The 27,896-nt window shown below is 37.3% G+C and overlaps 1 protein-coding gene across 8 annotated transcripts in view; it reads left to right on the plus strand.

The window, feature by feature from the left end:
- The first annotated feature begins 11,070 nt into the window (after positions 1–11,070).
- CNKSR2 (connector enhancer of kinase suppressor of Ras 2) overlaps positions 11,071–27,896 on the plus strand; it is a 355,641-nt gene continuing 338,815 nt past the window's right edge. For 4 of the 8 annotated variants that reach the window (XM_058291600.2, XM_058291601.2, XM_058291603.2 and 1 more), the window contains exon 1: positions 11,252–12,338. In XM_058291600.2, the coding sequence (XP_058147583.1) occupies positions 12,275–12,338 (64 nt within the window). In that variant the 5' untranslated portion in view covers positions 11,252–12,274. Of the gene's footprint in view, positions 12,339–27,896 lie in introns of all 8 variants that reach the window. The other 4 variants (XM_058291604.2, XM_058291606.2, XM_058291607.2 and 1 more) reach the window with 3 other exon arrangements.

Genomic DNA, 27,896 nt, shown 5'->3' on the forward strand with positions numbered 1-27,896 from the left:
CACTCCCCATCTTTAGACCTCTATAATCTGTCAATTATTCATCAAATAGTAAACAAATTTGTCTACTGCCATAGGCAATTTTTACATTATAGTTTTTTATCTATTTCTAGAGATAGACCAATTAACTTTAAACAGGACATTTGAATTTATCTACACTAATTTTGCTAATCCACAATTGCTACTACCAAATAGACTGTCAAATACTCATATGAAAATAGACCTAATATCTTAAATGTGAGGGAAGTTCCCTATATATCAGTGTTTTATATACAAATAATGTTGAACCTCAAAAGAAAAGTTTCAGATCAGGGTCTTGGTTTTGTTTTTTATCCTGCAACATTAACACAGAGTTCATTTTTTAAGAAGTTAATTATGGGGTCTTAATGATTATAAGGGAGTCTTAATGATTATAGAAAATGCAGTCATTTCAAATTTGAAGACGTTTTTGTAGCTACTTATTTACTAGGCCAGGGCAGGTCTGACCTAGTTTATCCAGGCAGAGGTTCAGCAAAGCTCACTCCTTTCGGGAGTATTTATGGACTTCCTAGATCAAATCTGGGTCAGGCAGTCAAGCAGTACCTGAGCATCATCATGGAGGCAGCTGCTAAATTTGTTTCCATAGAATTGGCCAGTAAAGAAAAAACAAGTCCAATTGGATTTAGAAAGTTTATTATTTATACAGAAAGCAGGCAAAGATCAGCATGGTGTCAGCTCCCTACATCCCTGGTCCCACAGGATAACACCGAACTGGACAGGACAGATCACAGAAAACAAAAGTGATGGGACACTATGTCACTGAAGAGCCAATTCTGAATAACAGCTAAACAGTTTTATAGTAAGCTGTACCTGAGGCAGGGATGATTTGGAAAGTCTCATGCCTCAGTGGAACCAGGGAGACAGATGAGAAATGGACTTGGGATGCCTCCTCACAAAACTGACTATCTTGTCATGTTCCAAAGAGGATCACAAGATATTCTGCTAAGACTTGGGTCACAATGTGGTTAAGCCTTGTCTGCATGGCCTATGTAGAGATGTACAGAATCACCAGAATGCCATGGCCAACTGGTCCTCTACAGTCTGATGAGGAGAGGAGGATTTCAGAGCCCGTATAGTTTAAAGGGTTCCATAATTCTCTATGTGGTGAAAGTATAAATAGATAAAGAGTAGGAATCATCATTAAAGTCTGAGACTCCATCACAAAGAGTAATTCAAGTGACTGGTGGTTAATCAGTGTATCATCTTTCATTGTGGAGGAATCTGAATAAAAGAGACGCATAAGTGGGCTTGGATGAAGGATAGAAGGGAAATCAACTTGTGAAAAAGTTAATGCTCAATACACCAAGCTTTCCCCATTCTGACTTCCAGTTCTTTCACATATTCCAAGAAGGTCTCCAAAGTACAAAATCACCAGATATTTTTCCTTCAGTTCTTCCTGGAACAATCTCATTTTTTTACTTTATATAATTTTCCATTCCTTTCAACCTGAAATTTTTTTGTTCACTGGGCTGCCGTGACACTGCATTCACTTGGTTCTCCTTAATTTACTTCTCTTCCTTTTCTGAGGGCTTTCTCTTTCTCATTCATATTCTTGTTTTGTAGTGACTCTTCAATCTTTATCTTCAGCCCAGACTGAGCTTCACATTCCTATATGTGAATGTAGAAACTGCCCCTACTAGAAATCCCTCCTTGATTGTCCCACAGATATCTCATATTTGAATGTCCAAAGCAAAACTAATATCTCAGATCACCTCCCCCTCCCAAATTAGCTTTTCCTCCTTTTTAAAAAAAAATATTTTTATTAGAGAGATTGTGAACTTATAAAAGTCATGCACATATGTGGAATTCCCATACAACACTCCTTTACCAAGACACCATATTGTTGTGGAACATTTGCTACAGATCAAAAGATGACATCAGATTATTACCAACAAACCATGGTCCACAGTGTACATTTGTAATATCCCCTTCATACCCTCTCAATATTAACATAGTACAGCTTTGGCATTGATGCAAGAATATTACAGTATTGCTGTTAACTATAGTCCATAGGTTACACTAATTGTAATTTTCCCATGCTCCTCCACATTCTTACCACCTTGCAATAGTGATGTACATTTGTTATAGTTCATAGAAGGACATTCTTGCATTTGTACTATTAATGACAACTCGTATCCACCTCTGGGCTTACTATGTTATTCAGTCCCTAGATTATTCTCTAGCTTTCTTTCAACTGACATTTACATCCCTAGTCCACCCTTTTCAGCCACAATCCCATTTATAAACCAGCTGTGTTAGTTATTCTCACTATAATCTGTTACCATCAACTCTATCCATTTCCACACTTTTACAGTCAAGTTAATTAAAATGTCTACGTACATTAAGCATCAGTACTCCTTCTCAGCCCAAGCCTTATCTCCTAATAACCTATACTCTAGGTTTTAATACCATGCATTTATTCTTTGTACTTAGTTCATATTAGTGAGACCATGCAATATTTGCCCTTTTGTGTCTGGCTTATTTCACTTGGCATAATGTCTTCAAGGTTCATCCATTTTATCACATGTCTGAATTTCAGTTCTTCTTACAGCAGCATAATATTCCATCCTATGTATATATCACATTTTGGTTTTCCATCCCTTGGGTTGTTTCCATCTTTTGGCATTGTGAAATATGCCACTATGAACATCGGTGTGCAAATGACTGTTCAAGTCACAGTTTTCAATTATTCTGGATATATTCCTAGTAGAGGAATTGGTGGATCTATGGCAGTTCTATATTAGCTTCCTGAGGATCTGCCAAACTGTCTTCCACAGAGACTGTATCATTTTACATTCCCACCAACAGTGAAGGAGTGTTCCTATTTTTCCACATCCTCTCCAGCATTTATTGTTGTTTTTTTTTTAATGGGCATTCTACACAGTGTGAGATGATATCTCATTGTCATTTTGATTTGCATGTCCCTAATAGCTAGTGATATTGAAGATATTTTCATGTGGTTTTTGACCATTTGTATTTCCTCTTGGGAGAAATATATATTTAAGACTTTTGCCTATTTTTTAATTGGATTGCTTGCTCTTTTATTGTTGGGTTGTATGATCTCTTTATATAGAATGCGAATTAAACCTTTATTGGATATGTGCTTTCCAAATATTTTCTCCCATTGCATGGGCTGCCTTTTCACCTTCTTGGCAAAGTCCTTTGAATCACAAAATGTTTGAGTTTGAGGAAGTTCCATTTATCCATGTTTTCTTTTATTGCTTGTGCTTTTGGTGTAGGTTTTAAGAATCCACCACCTACCACCAGGTCTTGAAGATGTTTCCCTACATTTTCTTATAGCTTTATGGTTGTAGATTTTCTCGTTAGGTCTTTGATCCATTTTGAGTTATTATTTTCTAGTTCCTCCAGCTGTGTATTTAGGCCATTGATTTTAGCTCTTTCCACTTTTTAAATGTATGTTTTGAGGGCTATAATTTTTCCTCTCAGCACTGTCTTTGCTGCATCCCATAGGTTCTGATATGTTGTGTTCTCATTTTCACTCATCTTGAGATATTTATTGATTTCTCTCACAATTTCTTCTTTGACCCAGTGATTATTTAGGAGTATGTTATTTAATCTCCTTGTATTTGTGAATTTTCCCTTTTTCTGCCCCTTGTTGATTTCCAGCTTTATTCCATTTGATCAGAGAAAGTGCTTTGTATAATTTCAATCCTGGTGAATTTATTGAGATCTGCTTTGTGACCCAACATATGATCTATCCTGGAGAAAGATCCATGAGCACTTGAGAAGAATATATATATCCTGCTGCTTTGGGATGCAATGCTCTGTATACATCTATTAGGTTTAGTTCATTTATCATATTATTCAAGGTCTCTGTTTCTTTATTGATCCTCCAGATGTTCTATCCAATGCTGAAAGTGGCATACTGAAGTTTCCAACTATTATTGTAGAGATATCTATTTCTCCCTCCAGTTTTACCAATGTTTGCCTCAACCTCCTATTATTTGTTAATGTTGAATGGAAAAGAAGTAATTTACCTATTCACTCAAACTAGAATCCTGGGAATCATTGTGCGTATTACCCTTTACCTAATCTCTCAGATGCAATCAATCACCAAGATGTCTTGGATATTTACTAAACCGGTCCCTTTCTCTCTTTCCCCACCTCTACTATTCTTTTTCTTTTTTAAAAATTCCATTGTGTATATTATATATATAATTTGCCATTTTAACCATTTTATTTATTTTTTTTAAAGATTTATTTTATTTATTTAATTTCCCCCCCCTCCCCTGGTTGTCTGTTCTTGGTGTCTATTTGCTGCGTCTTGTTTCTTTGTCCGCTTCTGTTGTCGTCGGCGGCACGGGAAGTGTGGGCGGCGCCATTCCTGGGCAGGCTGCTCTTTCTTTTCACGCTGGGCGGCTTTCCTCACGGGCGCACTCCTTGCGCGTGGGGCTCACCCACGCGGGGGACACCCTTGCGTGGCACGGCACTCCTTGCGTACATCAGCACTGCGCATGGCCAGCTCCACACGGGTCAAGGAGGCCCGGGGTTTGAACCGCGGACCTCCCATATGGTAGACGGACGCCCTAACCACTGGGCCAAAGTCCGTTTCCCCTTAACCACTTTAAGTATACAATTTAGTGGCATTAGTTATATTTACCATGTTGCGCTATCATCACCACCATCCATTACCAACAATTTTTCATCACCCAAAACTGAAACTCGGTACCAATTAAGCAGTAACTACCCCATTTCTCCCTCTGCCTGACCCCTGGTAACTTATAATCTATTTCTGTCTATATGAATTTGCTTATTCTAGATATTTCATATAAGCGCAATCATATAGTATTTTTCTTTTGTGTCTGGCTTATTTCACCTAGAATAATGTTTTCAAGGTTTATCCATGTTGTAACATGAATCAGAACTTCATTCCTTTTTATAGCTGAATAGTATTCCATTATATGGATATACTGCATTTGTTTGTCCATTCATTGGTCTATGGGCACTTGGGTTGTTTCCACCTTTTAGTTATTGTTATGCTGCTATGAACTTAGTGAACAGTATCTGTTTCAGTTATTTTGGGCATATTCAGCACCTAGGAATGGAATTGTCATGTTATACGGTAAATCTATGTTTAACTTTTTGAGGAACTGCTAAGCTGTTCCCCACATCACCTTTATCATTATACAGTCCCACTATCAATACAAGAAAGTTCCAATTTTTCCACATCCTTGCTAATACTTACTTTCCATTAAAAAATTAAGCATGTATCAGAATTTCATTCCTTTTTATGGCTAAATAATATTTCATTGTATGTATATACCACATTTTGTTCAGCCATTCATCTGTTGATGGACATTTGGGCTGTCTTCACCTGTTGGCTATTGTGAATAAGGCTGCTATGAATATTGGAGTACAAGTATTTGCTTGAACTCTACTGCCCTGTTACTGTCCTAAGTCATCTCTTTACTGGACTCTTGTCACAACCTCCAATTTGATCCCTGCCTACATTCTGTCTCTCTCAAATCTATGTTCTCTAGGGCCGCTAGTGTAGTCTACATAAAACTTAAACATATAAATATGACCAAGTCACTTCATTACTTAAAATCCTTAAATGGCTCTATCTTTTCAGGTTACAGATAGATTTTTCCCCTATGATCTGGCTATTGCTCACTTATTGCTCTCCTTTTATACTCCAGCCATCCAAATACTACACATAGTGATCTGCAGTTGCTCACACTATCCTTATGCCTTCAAACCCTCTTCTATATTATTGCTAGGCTAGTCCTATTCATTCTTAGACTTAGAACAAGCATTATTCCCTCTATATAGTCTTCTTCAGCTGAATTAGGTACTCCTCTTTGCATAGTACTACACACATCTATCTTTGCACTTATCACATAATTCCACTAAATTAGCTGCAATATTTCTGTTTACCCAACCAGTCTCTGAACATCTTGGTCATCTTTATATTCACACAGGCTGATACATTGATAGTGCTCAAAGATATTTGGTGAATAATGAGTTTATATGCCCTTCATTAATGATTGTCAAGTCATAAGAAACTTCTCTGATGGGCTAGGACATAGTGGAAGAAAGCTAGGTTTCCTAATCTTCATGGGCTCTGGGATTTTTATTAGATTGTGATTAATATAGCAAGGGGAGCCCTGGAAAGAGCCCTAAAAACCCTATGGGATAGCCTCAATTCAAGTCAATTTCCCCTCACCCAGAGAGGATTACAGTGAATCGCTGTCTAGAAAGGACATTGCTTGATTTAATACAGTTTACCCCAGCGGCAGAACAGCAAAGAAATATTTCATTATAGTCTCTGGGTGCTTCTCCCTGAGAATCTAAAGGGAGGTTTGGCTCAGAGAAGTGCAGCGAAGGCCCATTTACAGTTAAAGGTCTCATCCTACTTATTTCTCTGAAGAGTGGGTGCTTAGAAAGACAGAGTGCTATCAGGTGGTTGGTTATATTCTTAATTCATAGATATTCATAGATTTTAGTTGAATTACACTGGGAACATAATAAAAACATTGTTCCAGAAATTTTGCTGAGCTTTCTCTGCAGCAAATTTTACATATTATTCTTGGGAATAACTTGTGTTTTATTACTAATATCCTTATCAAAATTTCCAAGCTATTTCTTCTGATCAAGCATACAGTTTGGGTGAGCACAGAACATGTTCTTTTGAAATTATAGGAAAACCATGAGCAAAACTAAGTGGGAAAAAGAGGACTTTTATCCTTTCCTCCATTTTAGGACATGGACTACCTTCAAAGCTGTTCTGTGTTGTCACTTCTCACTACCCATATAAAACAGAAAGATAAAAGAAAGAAAAATATTTTATTATAAACATTACTCATAAAAAAGAGAAATCTGAAAACAGACAGCAAAAGCAAAATCACAAAATCTATGCAAATTGGGAAAATCACCAGACAGAACTCTGCAAGACATTTTATCTAAATGTTAAATAACTAGAAACATTAAAACATGTCTTGTATGGCATGTCTGAGGTTCTGATGTAGAGCAGACTTCTTAGCAGAAAAAACTGATAAGTAAATATTAAGTCCCCCCAAGACACCCTAGGTTGGAGAAAGTGGAGGTCAGACATTCTCACCTTGCAGGTCCATAAGAAGCATTATATACTCCTTTCTTTGTCCCAAAGAAACAAAAAGTATTGAAGGTCCTTTTTCTGGTGAACAGTGCCCTCCCTCTCTGACCTAATCCCTAAGAGACAGATCCCTTTAGCACCCAGATACCAGTCATATTTGGAGCTAACTAGAATCATTACTGATACAGTAATATCTTAATTGAGAATATTTTGGTCAAGATTTTTTTATTTAAATCTAGAGAAAGAATAAAAAAGATAAATATAATAATACCACAAATTGGATTAGGGAATCATTTAAAGTGATTTATTTTGATATGGCTGCAAACACCTCACAAGTTTTATGTCTCCAATTAATTTAATATTTCTATTCTGCCTGCTTCCAAAAAGAGAATGTAAAGTTGCTTACAAAGAATCACAGTTTGGCTTTTATATCTGGAGTGTTAAAGTATATGTGACATTTTTCTAAAGAAGAAATACAAATGGCAAAAAAATACATGAAAAAAAATGTTCATCATTGGCTATTAGAGAAATGCAAAGCAAAGCTACAATGAGATATTATTTCACACCTACTAGAATAGCCACCATTAACAAAACTGAAAACTACAAGTGTTGGAGAGGGTGTGGAGAGATAAGAATGCTTATTCACTGTTTTTGGGAATGTAGAATGGTACAGCCACAGCAGAAGTCTGTTTTGTGGTTCCTAAGGAAGTTAGATATAGATCTACCATGTGACCTGGCAATACCACTACTAAGTATATACCCAAAAGAACTGAGTGCAGTGGCATAAACAGACATCTGCACACCAATGTTCGTGCGACATTATTCCCAACTGCCAAAAGATGGAAATAACCCAGGTGTCCATCAACTGACAAATGGATAAACAAACTGTGGTATATACATGTGATTATTTTTCAGCTATAAGAAGAAATGAAATCATGAAGCATATGATAATGTGGATGAACCTGGAGGATATTATGTTGAGTGAAACAAGCCAGATGCAAAAGGACTAATATTGTATGATTTCACTTTTATGAACTAAATATAATGAGCAAACTCATGGAGTTAATAGCTAGAATATAAGTCCTAGAGAATAGAATATGGTTAGAAAATGGTAGGCTGAGGTTTAATCTGTGAAGAATTGGTAAAAAGTTGTTTTTAAAGGTTTGGAAATTAATAGAAATGGTGAAAGCACATCATAGAATTTGTGATTAGTAGCACTAACATACAGGTATGATAGTGGTTTGTTTTTTGAGGGTTGAGTATTGAAAATGCTTTAATATTAATTCAAACGATGAATGCACAACTCGGTGACTATACCAAATGTCATTGATTATATACTTTACTTAAATTATACTGTTTATGAACAAAAAAAATAGGGTGGGTTGAAGAAGAAATACACCAAATGTAAGATATGGACTATAATTAGGAGTAATACTTTGATGATGCTGTTTCATAATTTAATACAAATGTTTCACAAGAATGCAAGGTATTTGTGGTGGAGAGATATATGGGAGCCCTATATGATATTATGCATGTTTGTTTGTAAATTTACAACCTTTACTATACACTTATGTATGTTCATATATGAATGGTATGCTTCAATAAAATGCTTTTATATGAAAAAAAAAACCCTGCACTTTATAGACAAAAGGAATCAAATACCTATGAATTAAAAAAAGTGTATGTGACATCATGCTATTTAGTATATTATATTTTAATTTGTTTTATGCTAACATACCTTTTCTCCTAATCCTTGAGACTGTATTCTCAGTCCCTTGGATTCTTCATTAAAAAATGACAAAACTAAAATACCAAAGCTTGTATATAATCACATTATATAATGCTTAGAAAATGGAGCAAGACGTTATCATTTTGAATAATAGGTAAAATAATATAAAAACTGGTTTATTTGAAGAATTGTGGAGAGAAAAATGCAGGCAAGATTTAGCTAAGTCATTTGGAGTTAAGAATAAAGGACTGAAGGCAATGATGATTTAATCCTTTTATTTTTCTTCCTCCAAAATCAGGAATATTTGAAATTAAAAGCCAGTTATTTTCTGAACAAATTATGTCAAGTAATTAATGCCTATTATTGTCAAAATCAAAGGCACATACTTTATTTTGTAGGGGAAACCTCAGGGAGGACGACTTAGGACAAATAAACTCAAGACCCTGGTGAAATAATTAGATAGTATAAATCCACATCCACATTTCTGGCTCATTCTTAGATATCAGAATTAGTTTTTATAGTTATCTTAGGTGATTAGATTAATTCCTTACTATTACATATATAAGAGGACTGGAGCCCATGTACAACTTAATTCTGGTGAGGGTCTTCCTCAAGTTTCTCTTTCTTTGAGATCTTTTTTCCCCATCTTCCTGGGTACTGGTCTTCTCATGAAGTATTCTTCTTTTATTTTTACTCTATCAAGGTCTTTGGCATTTGTTTTGATTGATATTCCATTCATCATGCAAATAATATCTAGTTTTGAACTTTCTTTCAATGTGATCTATAGTCTGGCTGCTTGTCATGCAAGCCCATTCTCCATGTGGAATTTGGTCTTTCAGCTAAATATGATCGCTTCCGATGTTCTTACAGTTGCTGATTAGGTACTGGTCAGGAACATTCATGGTGACTCTTCAACTCCTTTGTAATTAAAAATATTCTGATGAAACATACTCAGTTAACATTAAATGGACCTTCCATTCACTCATGCTGTTCATTTTGTGACACTGATACATGTCTTTTCACTAGTTTTAAAAGTTCATATTCTGGAATCACTGTAACTTGGTATTATAATCACATGTCATTATCTCAGAAAAATTACTTAACCTCTTTAAGCCTATTTATTAATTTATAAAATATTTACTGAACTATGTAAAATAAGCTCTGGTGATAGGAAGTGAATGTGATAGCCAAGGTTTCTCATCTGTAAATGTAGCTGATAGAGCTGCTACGAGCATAAAATGTATGCAAAATTCTCAGCAGAGTGCTCAATAAGTGTTAATATTAGCAGTATTGTTTCAATACAATTACTTTTAACATATTCCTATGACTGTAACCTCTAATGACTCACAATATATCCATTACATTTTAAAATTACTGACACTGGAAATGGTCTTTTCAAAATATTGATGCACTGTTCTTATACTCAATTGGAATGTAAGAACCCCCAAACCCAACACAATAACTTTCACACCTGGTCTGCCTAGAAAAGTTGACAATCATAACCATAACGTGGATTGTGAAAGGAAGGTGTTATGCCTGTATCCTCAGTACAAACTTACCTAGTCTTCTAAATTTCTTCCCCAAATTTCCCATATGCTTTTATGTTTGGTGTAATAGAAAAATAAAGAAGCCTAAATCTAGGACATCTTAAATTGTATTTGTTTTGTTTCACTAGCCTGAAAACATCAAAATATTTTAAATACTGGTGTTTTGGCTCGTGTGTGTGTGTGTGTGTGTGTGTGTGTGTTTGGGGATATCACCTCATGTCAGTAAAGTGGCAGTTCTGCATTTCATAAAACTGAACTAGAGAAAATGTACTGCAGGGAACTGGAAAAACCTATCGATATTATTGAAATGGTTATGGAAATAATGAGTTTCTATTTTACTCAATGGGGCCATATAAGAAAGAGAAAACATCTATTACGGTGGTAGTCTATAGCTATCTCTCTAAGATTTCCTTTTTGTCGTTTAAAGTGAAGCCTCATTAGGCAAACTGTATTTCCCTACGGCTTATATAGTATCTTGTGTAAGATTTTTGAGGAAAATGAGTTTTGAAGAATCATGTTGTTTACGATTTGTCACTCATTTTAAGTGATTTTAAATTGTTACCCTGCAGCTTTTATATAAGAATATCTGAAATCTAAACGACATCCCTAAAATGGGTACTGGGAGCTTCCAACGTTGGAGGGGTTGGAACTGGGCCCTTCAAAGAGGCACGTGGGGCAGAACCAGTCTCAGAGAGAAACACCGCAGGTTACAGAAATCAAAGCCTGGCTTCCCAGGCCCCGTTCATCACCCGGGGTGGGGGGTTGGGGGGAGGCGGGATACGACGGCACCGGACCTCCTGCCTCGTCATCGCTGCGTGGCTGGCTGGCAGGTCCCCGTTACCGTCCACGGCGTTCCACGCCTCCAGACGGTCGCCACAGAAGTGCGCGGGTCTAGGGAATCACCTCGCGAGTCCGCTTGGCAGCCGGGAGGGCGAGAGCGAGGAAACCCCGGGCTCCTGCTGTAACCCCGCGCAAGGTGGTGTCCCCCTCCCCTCAGCGGCGGGGCGGCAGATACCTCCTCAGCCGCCACAGCACAGTCAGCGTTCAACTGGTGTGCAGCTCGTCTCGCCGCTGCTGTCGCCGCCGCGCTCCCTCAGCGGCCCCTCCAAGCCGCGCTCCCGCTGCTGGCACCCGACTGACTGACTGACGAGGTCGGGCCTCGTGCCGCCGCCGCCGCCGCCGCTCACGAGCTCCTGGCGCGTCTCGGTCCCAGCCGAGCTCCCAGGACTGGAAGGCGAGGGAGCCAGCCGCCCGCACCTGACTGACTGACGGGCGGACCCCGGGCTCCGGCCTCCCGCCGCGCGCACGCGCACGCGCACTCGCACTCGGACTCGCACGCGTCTCGCGCGCCTGCCACCGGCCCAGGGGGCGGGACCGCTCGGCTCCGAGCGGGCGGGGGGCTCGTGGCGCGCGCCCGGCACCCGAGGGCTGCAGAGAGATATTTTGGGTGGCAGGAGGCCCCTCGTCATTTCCGCCGGGTAGCGTGTCGTGCCCGGGGCTTCACTCCCGCGCGCGAGGCGAGCGGGCAAGTTGGCTGCGGGCGTGCGGCCGCTACTCCTTTTGCGCCGCGACCCTGGGCCGCGCGAGCCATGAACTGAAGCCCAGAGCCGAGCGCAGCGGCGAAGGCAGCGGCAGCCGCCGCCGCAGCGGACGGCGCAGACCCGGCGCGGAGCCGCTAGCCCGGCGCGGTTCCCTCCCGCCGCCGCTGCCACCGCTGCTGCCCGGCGTTTACAGCCGCGAGGCACCCGACACACAAAAGCCACCTTCTCTGCGCCGCCCGCCCGGGGAGGCAGCGGCCAGCAAGGGAGCCCACCTGAGGGCGGCTCGGGCGACCTGAGTTCGTTTTGTGTCTGTGATTCGCGCCCGCACGGAACCGATCCCGTCCCCATGGCTCTGATAATGGAACCCGTGAGCAAATGGTCTCCGAGTCAAGTGGTGGACTGGATGAAAGGTAATGCCCGCGGTAGGGAGGGAGTGCCCGCCGCCGCCAAGCCCCGCCATCGGGGCTTCCAGCGCTGATAGTGGGACCCCGGAAGGTGGCGGGGTGTCCTCCGGGACTGGCAGGGGTTCGGGGTCCTCCATCCCCTTTTGTCTCCAGTCGGTCGCTCCCCAGCCTGAGGGGCGCGGAGAGCGCAGGGGCTACCGGCGCGACCCGTTTGGAGAGAGGAAGCCGGGCGGTAGATCCCGGCTTACTTCCCCCTTTTCCCACAGTGTTGGTGACTCTTGTTTGCCCCTTTAGGGAGGAGACCCCCGGGACCTGCTCCCCCGGGAGTCCCTTCCCCGGCTCCTTTGTTCCTGGCCCCCACCAGGTGCCTTTTCCAGCTCCAACTCTCCCGGTAACTTTTAAGCCCGAATAATGGGGTTAGAACGCGGCCGCCCCCGTCTGGACCCAAGCAGCCCCCATCCCCTCCCCAGGCTGGGCTGAGGATGCTCAGGGGTGCACGTTACTTTGAGGGCAAGGAAAACATGCTTCCCCTGGGACAGCATCTGCGTTGGCATCTGGGCTCCCTCCTGCGCATCCTCACCGCCCCCCACCCCCATCAGTCTTTTGCCTCCTCCAGTTCAAACCAAATGAGGCTTCGGACCCCCACGGCTTTTTATTAGGGGCGCAGCGCCCGGTGTAAGATACTGCGCATTTAAGTACCCCTTCATTTTTTTTTTTTCCCCGTCGTGAAGGCTTCCGCCACCCTTTTTTTTCCTCCCTGCAATTTCTGATTACCGTAGTAGAAGACATTCGCCCTCCTGGTCGCAAAGGCGACTATTCCCTGGGCTTTCCTGCCTCACTATCTCCCTCTGTTGTCTGAGCCAAGGGGCTCTTAGTGGACCCCGCCGCCGCCACCACCACGGCGGCTGCCCACTCTGTCCCCCCACCCCATCCCCCGGCCCAACTCTTTCCTAAGATTTTGTGAATGCTGAAAGGATATGCCTGCGATGGAATAAAGGATTCCTGACCACATTTGGGGGACTTTAGAGTTCTCTTGGTGGTTATTCTGGGGCACAAAGTCTAAGTAGATGAGTCAGAAACTGAAGGCTTATTTGTGAAAATGCCCGTTCCTATGGCTTGCTTAGCCGTCAGACTTTCTAAGCCCCAGGTACTTTAGAACGAAGGGTGAGGTAATTGGAAGGGATCGAGAGTGATAGGCAGAAACTATTCCCCCCCCCCCCCCATCTTTTCCCCAGCGCTTTCTGCCTCTTACTCTTGTGGATTTTCCTTTAGTCTGCTTTCCTTTTTATTCCCTTACTTGCCCCTTTAGACTCATTTACTAAGGTTTTTTTTTTTTTTTTTTTCTGTGTGGAAGTGCTTTGTAATTGCAAAGCACAGTACAAATGTGAGTGAATTGAATGGAATCAAATTCGTTATTTATCGACTACCGACTGCCCCCCTCATCCCCTGTGTGCGGTACCTTGTGCTAAGGTACCCTGGGGCTTATAAAGATGACTAAGACTAAGTCCTGCAATGGCTCATCTTTTCTGTTTATTCTTTTCTTCCCATATTTGCTATTGAAATCCCACTTTCCTCGATTCCCACCAAATTATTTTCTACTGGATTCACAGATGCAGAGAAAATCTGTCTTCTCTGCTTCTCAGTCATGGAAGAAGGAGCCAGAGCATATGCAAGAAGCTAGAATGCTTAATTAAAACCCTGTCTTTGAATTTGTCTAAAAGATTACTTTAGTTTGAGTCTGTGACTGCAATACTCAAAGAAAAAGCTATCTTGGCTCCATGGGAGTCAGATTACCTTCAGAGACTACCTTTCACAAATTCCCATGATGCTTTGTAGTGATTGTTGCATACTCCATCTTCTTCACCTTCCACCCTCCCAGTTACATTCTTGCAGTTTCCCTTCTCTCAACAGTTTAGGTCCACTGAAGCAAGGAGAACATTTGATGAACATGTTCTGACACACATTATTAGTTTTCCATTACACTAGTCCTTTAAAGAATCTCTCCAGCCTAAAATGCAGCTTTTTTGAAGTTGGGCTAACATTGTAAGCTGTGATTTTTAAATTGATTGTTATATTTAAGTTGAAGAACTTATTTTCATTGGTGAAACATTTTAGAGCTATTTGAAAGATCAATGAGGTAGCCAAGGTATAATTTGTATATCTTTGTACAAATATGACTGAAAAAGAATAACCAATGCAATTACCTAGCTATTTCGAGTCCCAAACTGCTGAAATTTCCATAATATTCAATATAATTTTGATTTGAGATATTATCAAAAAATAAGATTTAAAAAAATAGTTGATGACACAAAAATTTCCTCAACTTGTAACTTTCACTGTTCCCTTAATTTCTCCCTCCTTACCCTTTTCCCAAATGAACAAGACATTTAAAAATCCTTTTCATCCCTTTCTCAGATGCTGTAATGTTTAAAAGTCAACTGGCAATTTAGGCTGTAGCTTTGGATTAGACAGACCTCATTTAGTGTTGTATAATATATAGTGTTATAAAGGCAGTACCAAAGAATGAAAAGGACTTTGAACAACTGCAATATTGTCCGAGTTCTTCACAGGATGATCTACTTTACTTACGTGACTGTTTCATCATCCTTAACATTTAAAGCATATGCTTTCAGGTATTCAGCACAATAGTTATAACTCTGTTTAGTAAGGTACATGCTTTATGCACTAAGGTATTTTTCTTTTCACTGAGCAGAAAAGGAACCATTAAGCATATAAGAATAGTATGGCCATATATTTATGATTGCAGACAATTTATAGAAGTGGTTTAGAAACTTAGTCATCAGAGAGGGAAATGGAAAAACATGCAGGCTGAAAAAATTATTGAGCTAAGCTTTGACAACATGTATTTGAGATTACTTATGAAGAAACATTTATAATGCAATTCTTTTTTATCTCTTTTCATTAAAATATATTTGAGAGAAACAAAAATTTTATATATTATTTGGAAAGATATACGAGAACACTTGCATGTTTTTATTCACCCCCAGCTCTATTTGTAAAATCCATTATTTCCTGAATTTTATGTTGACATGAAAATTTGATTTGACTCAGTATCAAAGTTAGTTCTAATAAATACATGAATGCCTCATGAGTTACTAAAATAAGCAGCTGTATCTCAGATAATCTTAATTTTTTTTATTAGAGAAGTTGTGGGTTTATAGAACAATCATACATCAAATACAGGATTTCCACACACCACCCTATCACTACCACCTTGTTTTGCTGTGGGACATTTGATACAGTTGATGATCACGTAATCTTGATAGTACTTCTGGCTATTTGGAAATATCTTTAAGACCTTCAAAATTTTAAAATTAATTTTATAAAAATATTTTTGGGGAAACTCATCATCTAGAGTTTTGAAAACAATATTCCTCAATTGGAAATTGCATTTGATCCTTTTGTGGTTTTGACAAAATTTTAAAACTTAAACCCTCTTAAAGTAAATAAAAGCAAACTAATTATTGGAAAATGTCTTAGGCAGAAAAGTAGTCCAATAACTCTTTCTAATTTTTGCTTAGTCTATTACTTTAAAATACATTATGTCTAAGCTCCTGTCCACATGCAGGTCTTAGAAATATTTCAGAATTTGCAGTTGAGTTCTCAATCCTTCTGTACTTTTTTTTGCCTGCTGAAATATAACAAAAACCTCTGAACACTTTGCGCTCCTATTATTAATTTTATTATTACTTTTCATCATCCATGTCACATCCAATAATTCTGGTTTTCTTCTTACACCCTTTGAGGTTCATTCAAAATATCCTCATGACAAAAGCTGAAATATTTTCCAGGATCAGCATCCTTCCTCATGTTCTTCCAGTGATTGTTAATCCCTTTCTGGATCAAATAAAGTTATTATTGCTTTCAGAGTCCACTAACAGGCCTTGCTTTGCTGGTCTTCTCTTGTGGTCACTATGACTTTGTTTCAAGCCAATCTTGCATTATCATGATTCCTAAAATAATCTAAATCTTTAAGACAGCCTTTCCCCAGATCATCTCACAGTCAACTGCTATACTCTTCCTGTTTACTATGAACCCTCTTTTCTATAAATTTTCTTCAAGAAGCATTCCCTGACTTCTGATTTCTGTCCTGATGACTCAGCCATCTTGAGGATAGAAAATGAAATACATTATTTTAGGTATAAAAAATAACAAAGATAAAGTCAAAGTTTTGTATACAACTCTATAATAGAGGAAAACAATGATGAAATAAGTCTATTTGTTATAAAAGTTAAATGCTGTAAGGAGAATGTATCTGATAGGACAAAGAAGTTTTGACACTATAATGCTCTTTTGTGATTCTTCCCACCCCTCATCACCTCCCTGGAATGACCCAGAGCTGAGGTTGAAATTTATCTTAATTAGATAAGACAAAATGTCAAAATTTGAGTTAAACTGTCTTGAGAGATCAAAAATAGTTTGCTGACAAGGACTTGAAAAGTAAACATTGTATGAAAGAATATGTTAAGCTTCAAAATGATGAAGTTGATCATATCACTTTGTTTTGAAAAATTAGATTTTTCTTTTTGGCAATTGCAACGTGACTAGAAAGTTACCTATAATCACTTCATATTTGACAATTTTTGGAATTGGAATTCTGGTCATTTTACATCAAGAAGAAATTTACCTTTTTTAATGTAAAGGTTAGTTGACAAGAAACATTTTACTTATAAGGCATTAACATATGCTTAAGATAAGACTCATATCTAGTGCAGATTAGGAAGAGTTTATTTATGTACATGGGTTCTGGTTTTCAAATAGTGTTTACTCACTACTTCTGTATGGAAAGTGCTTTAATAGATTGGTTTAAATGAGTTATTCTCTCCTTTGGGGAAATTAGTCTCTGTAAGGGACAACAGTGCCTGGACAAACCTATGCCAAGACAAACAGGGACAAGTACCAGCTACTGTATTTGGTAAGTTTTAAAATATTTGCATTATATATACAAGCATTATTGGAAAGAAAGGATAATGATTTTAGTGAGTTGTGAAGGGGTTCATGAGGAAAGTGGGATTTTTAGTAACTGTTTAAGCTATTTATTTAACGATTATTGTAAGAGGAATATATTCTAAATGCAAGAGCATGTAGACTCTAGAGCAGGAGAATCTAGAGTTGAGATGGGGTGATTAACCAGAAGAGTTGTGTATAGGTTTGTCTAGTTGAAGGCGAGAGGTGGGCAGTAGAGGGAAAATGAGGGAGGAGCATGAGTAGGTGGCACAAAAGTACAAGAACAAATCTGCATTTTCAAAAAGACAATAAAACTCTCATCATGTCCTGAGTTTAAATAAATACCAAATTATAAAACTTTGGCAGCCAAAAATAAGCCCACAAAGAATGTGTATTGAATTTGTACAGCTGTTTCAAATCTGTTTCTCAGGAATAATTTGGAAATCATGTTAATATGATTTCTTTTGATGATTAATTACATCATTAACATTATATTGTTAGATATTTAGAATTTTACTGATCTAAAATCTTATATGGTGAATAGAGATAGGATTTTAAATATTAATGCTCTCCTTAAAGCAATGATAAATTATCATTTTCATTTATAGCAGAGAAGCTTCATATTAGTGTTTAATTTGTTCTTAATGACAGCTTTCTGTATGACTTACCTACATCACCTCATACATAAGGCTTATTGTGAAAGATGAATTCTTAATAAAGAGTACTAGAAGAATGGATTATATGTACCAATTTAGAAGAGTAATTTTTAAAAAGGGAGTCTAAAGCTTTTTATTTTTTATGACTCTCATGGTTCAATGTCTGACTGAAGAATAGCAGATTCAATACAGAATCATTATATTGAATAATATTCAGTGAGTGAATTCACAGTTTTCACAAATAGCATAGGCCTGTGCTCTGCAAAATAGTATATTTCTGTGGTTATGAAAGCCAAATGAGCAAAGGAAGCCAAAGGGTTTGTTTTGCTAAGTATTTTAAAACATTATTTTCATATTAAAACAAACTCGGTTATTATATTCATGGTACTGAAAGTGAAATTGGCATGATTTTGAAGATGAGACCAGAAGCTTAATAGGAATTTTTGGCTTGCTGCAAGCTGTTTAAAGCTACATTCCCCAGACCTCCCAGGGTTATGAGTACACTCAGTTCAGCAATTAGGGATACATCTGAGAAGTGATTGTTGGGTTTAGAAAAGGCAAACTTAATGGACTCTGCTGCCTCTTTTTCTCTTGTTATTGCAAGGAGCAAAATATGTCCTTTTTAGTCAAGGTCTTGATACTTATAGCATCTTAATTTTGTTTGTCTGATCATCAACTTGCAGTCAGGATTGAACTTCTTGATTTTTGGCTGATTCTGTCCTTTCACTTCTACCTCATCAACTTAAAATAATTTAATGACTTCTCATTAACTTTAGGAAAAAGATTAAAGTCCTTAACATGACCTGTAAGACACTTGAAGATATGGTTATTGCCTTTGAGGTAAGCCTCATTCTTAGTATCAGCTATACTGTCCTTTTTCATTTCTTCCTCTTTGCTTACCACTGGGCCTTTGCATAAATATGTTCTCTCTTCCCTCTTTTCTTTACTCAGTTAACTCCTACTCATCCTTTAGCTCTGATGCACCCCCCTCCCCCAGGAAAGCCTTTCATGATTCCCTAAATTACATCAATTCCTCAATTATATGCTCTCTTAGTACTACGTATAGCTCCTTTGTCCCAATTGCCACAGTTTTATTTATTTATTTTTTCCCTCCATTACTTTTATTTATTTTTTTAATTCACTTTTTAAAAATATTACATTCAGCCACAGTTTTATTTTTACATTAATTTGTATGGTTATTTGATGTCTAACTCCCTTGCTAGATTTATATTCCATGAGGTCAGGGACCCCATCTGTTTTGCATACAAAAGTGTCTGGAGCAAAGCAGGCACTCAAAAATCTTCGTTGAGTGAAAGAATAAATACATTTATTCACACATTACTGGTTTGTCAGCAAATCTAGTTTCCTAAATCATGATGCATGTAAAGTCCTTTATAATCCTCTAATGGATGCTTCAGGGCCAAGATTAGAATTGTATGCCAGATTAGAGTGGAAGTAAAGTTGCTTTATCCATTTTTTCATAGATGTGTTGCTCTAGCCAATTCAAATACCTAAATCATGGTTAGACTCATTTTGTCAAGAAATATTAATAATTTCAGTGAATTCACAACACTTCTGTGTTATTATACTATAAATTGATAAATCTTATGGTATAAATATTATTTGCTTATGTCACTCAATAGGCCAATACAGTAGCCCAATACTTATTACATAAAAAGTGAAACATAGCCTTTCTCCTAAGCATTTATATTCCTTCATTCAAATTTTCTAATTATTAAAATGTACTTTTCTTTTGTGAAAATAAAATATCCTTTATTTGTTAATTAGGAGTATAAAATGGAAGAATAGCTCTTTAGCTTAATGAGAACCATTATCTTCTTTATTATATTTCATGTTGAATTTTTATTTTTAATATAAATAAAATTAAGTTATTTAAAGATGCATCCTAAGTCATCATTTTCTTGTGTAATTTTCCATCCTTCCCTCTGATTTTGAAAAAAGGATATTTTAACCAGGTATAAGTTTATTTTGATTAACATTTGAAGGGTACTTGATAACAATATATGTAAAGGGTTATTATAAAAACTAGCTAGCTTAATATCAACTGCCTCATGAGAATTTTTTGAGAATTGAATCCTACTAGATAATAACCAGTAGGTAAATTATAGAGATTTTCCTAATAAAGCATGCATTCTCCCAATTCAGCATTGTTAACATATAAATCAGAACAAGTGAAATTTTTAATGCCTTAACTTAACAAAGGTATGCCAGTCTATTAACTCTTAATAAAACAGCATCTTCAGGCTTAAATATTTTAGCTAGTCCTGGAACACAATGGATTGCAATTTCACCTTGATTTGAATTATAGATGTATTTAATTTCTTGTTCAATTTCTATTTAAATTACAATCATGCATTTTAAGAGATGTTTTCATTAACTTACTCTTGCAATTTCAGGAAAGAAAGGTGTGTTGGTATTTACCTAAATTTGTTGAATTATAAATTTTATTAAAGTACATCACTTGGGATTTTAGTTTTCTGTGTTCATCTATTAAGTATTGTGTCACAACAGAAAATTGTTTTTTTAAAAGATTTTTTATTTCAAAATTTTAAAGAACAATCATGCATACTGTACAGGATTCCCATACATGGCCCCACCACTAACATAGATTGTTGTGACACATTTCTTACAAATGATGAAAGAACATCATCATAATATTTCTGCTATCTATAGTCCATAGCTTGTATTTGGTGTATTTCCCCCACAACCACCCTGTTATTAACACCATGTATTTGTATTGTATATTTGTTATAGTTCATTCGAGAATGTTCTCATATGTGTACTGTTAACCACAGTCCATCAGGCTCCACAGGGTTCACTTGTTAATACAGTTCCCTGCCTTGTACAATCCATCCAGAATGTATATTCAGTGGTTGTTTCATCAGAGTTGTACTGTTCTAATTCAGGAAATGAAACTAAAACTCAAAATGGCATTCATATATGATAAGTTGCCATGAAGAAAACACTGTTACATAACTAATATCAGGTGTAGCACATATGCCTGTTTTATACATTGACTTGGCATTACTGTCCTTGGAAATTAGTCTTATTAGGTAGGCTGGATAGTCTTCAGATAAAATGGGATGTAGGAAGAAAGCACCATTAAGTTAGTTGCCTTTTAAAATGTTGCCTAGTACACCTCGTTTTCTTTTTTATTTTGAACTTTTAATTTTGTTTCAAACAAATCAGCTATCTTAAAAATGGGCTTGCAACATGTTTTTTCAAGTGAAATCTACAACAGATATATGGAAGCCTGGCTCAGATCCTGGATTTTACTTTTTTCAACTTAAAATTTACCAAAGATCATGAAGAATCCATTTTCTAGCAAGTTGTTAGGCTTACAATGTAATTTATTTTTTAAAAAGACACTTAGAATACTGAACTTAAGTAATTAGGCTGAATTTCCACATTAGCTTAATTTTTGTTATAAATTCTGTATGTTTTATAAATGTATTTGGGAGTTTATTTCATGTACTTTATTTCTTTTCTTTCAGTCATGAACATTATTTTCAAAATAGTTGATAGTTTGGGGGACTTGTGGCTTTTTTCCTGCCTGAGTAGAGAATTCATAATTTAATTTTTGTGTAATTCATTTATATTTTGGCTTTCAAAGCAGGCTACTGTGCTATTAAAAACATAAAAAAGGAAGTGTTTTAGAGTTTTTGCTAATAACACTCAAAACAAGCATCTTATCCTGTTGCTATTTTCCTCCCAGCCTGCCGGCACCTATGTAGTATAAGGCCAAACATGGTATGGCAGGACTAGATGCTTCTTTCACATTTCCCTCCTCAGTGGTGCCAGGGTAAGTTTTCTGGCATTTTCTGTTGGCACCAGTGTTGCATTAAATTAATAGCAGAAGGTTTCCTTATCCAGAAGGCTGTCTCCTTGCCTTCTAGCTACCAGACCAGAGACTTTCAGTTTGGTGTTGATTCACAACACATGCAGAGAGAAGTAGGTTCTGTGGAATATTTGGGATTAGATTTAATTTTGCTCTCTAGTCCGCTCCTAGATGTAATGTTTTCAACTTATTTGGGGGGAAAACATGGTAATTCAGACCCCATTTATTTGGGATTTGTGATAATTTCATTAGGCTCCTATTGAAATTTACTCTTAATATGTGAAGGAAGGGTTTACTGATAATAAGTCTAATAATACAAACAAAATTGGAAAGAAATTGTTTGACCTGGGAGAATAAAGGGTTTTCAAGTATTGAACTTTGCCAGGAGAGATTTTTCACACTGAAAGTATGGTAGTTATAAGTGAATTGTATTTTTAGCTAGTTTTTGTATACATGGGTTTTGGTTTGTTTGCAAACATTATTTAATATAACTTGTTTTCCCCCTCATTTGCCAAAATTAGTAAAGTCTCAAGCATCTCACATCTATTATTATTTTGTAATCCTTAAAAGTGAGATGAGACCATTATTAATACCCTTTTATAGGTAAGGTACAATGATGTTAAACAACTCAACTGAGATTGTACAGCTGTTCTGTGATGGAATTAGATTTGATATCAACTGTTCTTTTCCTATTGGATTGGATTTACACTTTAGTGGGTGAAGGACATAGCTCAGATTTGTACATAATTATATTCAGACTTGATTTTTAAAAAAATTTTTCTGAATGTTCTATGCATTAAAAATTGACAACATATATAGTATATTGTATAGTTAAAGAATACTTTGGTATCAAATGCCTGGGTTTATATCCTGGCTCAATCATTTCCTAGCTGTATGATCTTAGGAAGGAAGTGTTTAAGTAATTTGCCCAGGTTTTCTCACTTTTGTAAAATAGGGATGATAATATTACCTTCTTCATAGAGTTGTGGTATCTTTAGAATGATACATACTAAGTGCATGATAAATGTCACCCTTTATTTTTAAGGAATAGGTTGCATTCTGTTGGCAATCTTCTGAGGCAGGACTAATAATAGATAGTATTTAGTGAGTGCATACTACATTCCATATACTGTACCAGGTGTTTTTCCTATATTACCTTTAATGCCTACCCTAGCCCTAAAAGGTTGAAATTATCCCCATTTTACTTTTGGTTGGGGAGAATAAACATTGAATGACTTGCAGATGTTCAATAAGTATTTTGAAGAATGAATAAATAGTAAATGGTAGAAGAAGCAGGATTTGAATTGATTTCTGTCTGGCTCCAAAATACATAATATTTCCACCTTGCCTTTCTACCAGAGGTAGATGTGAGGTGCAAGGAATCCTGGAAATACTTTCAAAGATGTGGCTGTCCTATCCTCAAAGTTGCCTTCTCTAGTATCTGGTAAGGTAGGTTGTGCTTCCTGGGTCCTTTTAGTCTCCAGTGGGATGTGTGTGTGTATGTGGGGGTGAGATGGGGTGGTACGTCTATTCCCAAAATAGGACTCCAGCCAGTGTGAAAGATGCCACACATAACTGTAGTCTTGGTGACATCTCTTCTATTTGAAGCGAATACCAGGAATTTGATGCTCCCCTCTGGACCTAATTAAGTCTTACTTCAGACCACTGCTCTACCAATCCAGGTAGACAGTTCATAACAGTATCATGTTGCACAGTGCCTGGTAATAAAAGTCCATAAGCAGCTTCATATTGGACCAGAAATAATGCCTTCTGTTATATATTATTTTGTTCAGATTTACTCAGCAGTGATTAGTATTGCCATCTGCATTTCATTAGTGTTTCTCTAAATAGCAGACTTTATTGAGTGCATTCCTGTAGCTCTGAAACACTTACTTACCTAACAAAGGTAATTAGCCCACAAAATAGTTTCTTTTGAAAATTCTTTTTATCATAGACCATATTCTTTCACCACATATTATACTGAATCACAAAAGGAATTTAAGAACTAGAGAAAATTTAATCATGGCCAAAGCTATTGTGAAATAAATGTAGAATATGGAGTAGTCAAGTTAAGCCAGAGATGTTTGATCAGTTGAGTAGTTGTAAAATTGGAATGAAAAGTACATTCCATTTATATTATATTTAAAAATGTTACCCATGGCAGTTTGAGATTATTTATGAATTCCAAAAAGAGAGATTGTGTTTGTAAACTGATCTGTTCCTCTGGGTGTGATCCCCTTTGATTGTATTAGATTCAGCTGAGATGTCTTTGATTAAATTATGTTAAGATTAGGGCTTTGATTCAACCATGTCAGTAGGATGTAACTCAGTTTAAGTCCCACCCCCTTGGTGGGCTATGTAAACAGGTACTCACTCAAGAAGACACGGAAGAAGGCACAGGAAGAAAGAGCACTCTACAGACATGGCAGAGGAGAGAACTTTGATCCTGCCCCTTGAGAAGACAGATGAGCCATTTGCCTGAGCAAGTCTGGAAAGAAGCAAATCCTATGCCAGCCTACAGCTATGATGAGAAGAAGCTGAGTGCATGAAGCCTTAAGAGGAAGAAGGAAGGAGAGACCAGGCCCATCATCTTACGTCAAAATGTGGCAACTGACTTGTGTGAGAGAGTACCTCTTATAGTACCTTGAGTTGGACTCTTCAGCGCCTTATAACTGTAAGCTTTTGCCCCAAATAAATACCCTTTATAAAAGCCAACAAATTTCTGGCACTTTGTATCATCACCCCTTTGGCTGACTAATACAGTATCTAAAATATATACTCTAGTATGCATTTGTGAACTTAAAGTAGGATTTATTCAGAGTGAAAATATACATTGGTATCTTCTATTTTCCCTTGTTTACCTTTAATAGAATTGAGGTGTGCTTGTTTTAGACTGGAAGTTTAACATAAGCAAAAAAGAGTACTTTTAAATCGTTTTTCACTTGTGGAGAAAATGATTTGAAGTCCCTGTCAATTTTTATAAAAACCACCACAATATCCAGGACAGTAGACATTTAAACAACAACAAATACAATGACTACAAACTGTGGTAATTACCATCTATTTTGAATTTGCCCCAACCATGTCCATTTGATTATGTAAAGCACTTTTAATCTCCTGAAGTGCTAATTATCTTTTAAAACCCATATGAATTAAAATTAATTTTGGTTGGGGATGTTTTGAGAATATGAGCTCTTTCCTTGAAATAATTGTTGACATCCTGTATTAATAAGCAGTCTGGTGAGAGACTTTTAATATGGTAATACTGTGGATCTCCATATACATTAAGTTTTTTAACAAATCAATTTTATTGATACATAGTTAATAAAGCATAAATCCAATCAAAGTGTACAATCAATGGTATTTGGTATAATCATATATTTGTGCATTCATCACCTCAGTAATTCTTAGAGTACTTTCATTATTCCAATAATAGTGATAAAAAATAGATATGGCAGTTTGATATTATTCATGAATTCCAAAAAGAAATACTAATTGTGTTTGTAAACTGGTCTTTTCCTCCGGGTATATTAGATTGTATTCGACTCAGAGGTTTCACTTTTACATTATTAAATCAAGAGTAGGGCTTTTATTTGACTACATCATTAGAGCGACTTTGTTTGAGTCCCTGCCTACAGCTAGCCTACACCTGTGGGCTATATAAAAAAATGCTCAATCAAAGACAGGGCAGTAGATATGTGGAGGAGAACACAGAGGAAGAGAGGCAGCTCATCAGACAGGATCCTGTGGCCCCAGGAAGAGAGATGAGCCTGATAATCTACAGCTGACCTTGTGGAGAGACCAGAACAGCACAGCCCAGAAAGAAAGAGCCCTAGGGAGAGAGACGAACCTAATGCCAGCCTACAGCTGAGATCGGAAGAAGCTGGGACCACGGAGACTTAAGAGGAAAGAGGAAGGCTGAACCCTTGTAGACATTGCCTGCCATAAGTAACTTATGCTTAATGGCCTTGTTACTATAAGCTTCTACCCCAAATAAATACCCTTTATAGAAGCCAGCAGATTTCTGGTACTTTGCATCAGCACCCCTTTAGCTGACTAATATAACAAACAAAACTGATAACCTCTCAATCTCTCTATGCTTCCCTGCTGTATATAGCTGCTCTTTTTTTTTCTTCTCTAAGTATATTTGAATTTATATTTTGTAAATAGCCTGATGTATGCAGAATCACCCGTTTTCGTGTTTTACGTGAGGTTTTACTATCTTATACAGTCCCATGTTACAGTTTTTAGCTTTCCTTCTAGTAATATACATGATCTTAGATTTTCCCTTTCAACCACGGTCATACTCATATAATAACTACTAGTTACAAACACCATGATATGATTTCACCACTTCTATTCATTTCCAAATATTTACAAACAACCTTTTTACCATTCTGCACAGATTAACATTCAGCTTTCCATTCTCTACCATTCTTCTATTTTCTGGTGACCTATATTATAACTATTAACACCATGGGTTTACACAATATATTTAATTCATAATAGCACAATCATACAGTATTTGTCCTTTTGTATCTGGCTTGTTTCACTCAATAGAATGTCCTCTGGGTTCATCCATGTTGTCATATGCTTCATGGCTTCATTTCTTCTTACCACTGCATAGTACTCCATTGTGTGTATACACCACACTTTATCCATTTATCAGTTGATGGACACCTGGATTGTTTCCCACTTTTGACAATGGTGAATAACGCTGTTATGAACATTCGCTTGCAGGTGTCCCTTGTGTCTCTGATCACAGCTCTTCTGGGTATATACCTAGCAATGGTATTGCCAGGTCACAAGGCAAGTCTATTATTCACTTTCTTAGGAACTGCCAAACAGTCCTCCACAGTGGCTGTACCATTCTATAGTCCCACTAACCCCGAATAGGCATTCCCAGCTCTCCACATCCTCAACATTTACAGTTTTCTGACTTTTTAATAGCAGCCAGTCTAATAGGTATGAAATATTATCTCATTGTAGTTTTGATTTGCATTTCCCTAATTGCTAATGATGTTGAACCTTTTTTCATATGTTTCTTTGCCATTTGTATTTCTTCTTTGGACCATTGTCTTTTCAAGTCTTTTACCCATTTTAAAATCGGGTTGTTTGTCTTTGTATTGTTGAGTTGTATGATTTCTGTGTATATCACAGGTATTAAATCCATATCAGATATGTGATTGCCAAATATTTTCTCCCATTGAGTCGGCTGCCTTTTCACCCTTTCGACAAAGTCTTTTGAGTGCAAAAGTGTTTAATTTTGAGGAGTGCCCATTTATCTAGTTTTTCTTTTGCTCATGCTTTGGGTGTAAGTTTTAAGAAACTACCATCTACCACATGATCTTGAAGATGTTTTCCTATATTTTCTTCTAGAAGTTTTATGGTTGTCACTCTTTAATATTTAGGTCTTTGATCCATTTTATGTTAATTTTTGTATAAAGTGTGAGTTAGTGGTCCCCTTTCTTTCTTTTGGATATGGATATCCAGTTCTCCTAGTACCACTTGTTGAATAGACTGTCCTATCCCAGGTGGGAGGGCCTGACTGCTTTGTCAAAAATCACTTGACTGTAGATGTGAGGGTCTATTTCTGAGTTCTTGATTTGGTTCCACTGGTCAATGTGTCTTTCTTTATGCCAGTACCAAGCTGTTTTTTAATCACTATAGCTATGTAATATGCTTTAAAGTCAGTAAATGAGAATCCTTCAACTTCGTTCTTATTTTTTTAACATCTTTTTGGCTATTTGTGGCCCCTCACCCTTCCAAATAAATTTTATAACTGGTTTTTCCATTTATGCAAAAAAGGCTGTTTAGATTTTTATTGTGATTACTTTGAATCTGTAAATCAGTTTGAGTAGAATTGACTAAATATTTAATCTTCCAATCCATGCACATGGAATGTCCTTCTATTAATTTAAGTCTTCTTCAGTTTCTTTTAGCAGTGTTTTTTAGTTTTCTGAATATATTTCCTTTATGTCCTTGGTTAAGTTTATTATGAAATATTTTATTGCTTTAGTTGCTATTATAAGTGGAATTTTTTCTCTCTTCCTTCTCAGTGCACATCAGTAGTTTATAGAA

The sequence above is a fragment of the Dasypus novemcinctus genome, chromosome X (assembly GCF_030445035.2).
Source record: "Dasypus novemcinctus isolate mDasNov1 chromosome X, mDasNov1.1.hap2, whole genome shotgun sequence".
Taxonomy (NCBI): Eukaryota; Metazoa; Chordata; class Mammalia; order Cingulata; family Dasypodidae; genus Dasypus; species Dasypus novemcinctus.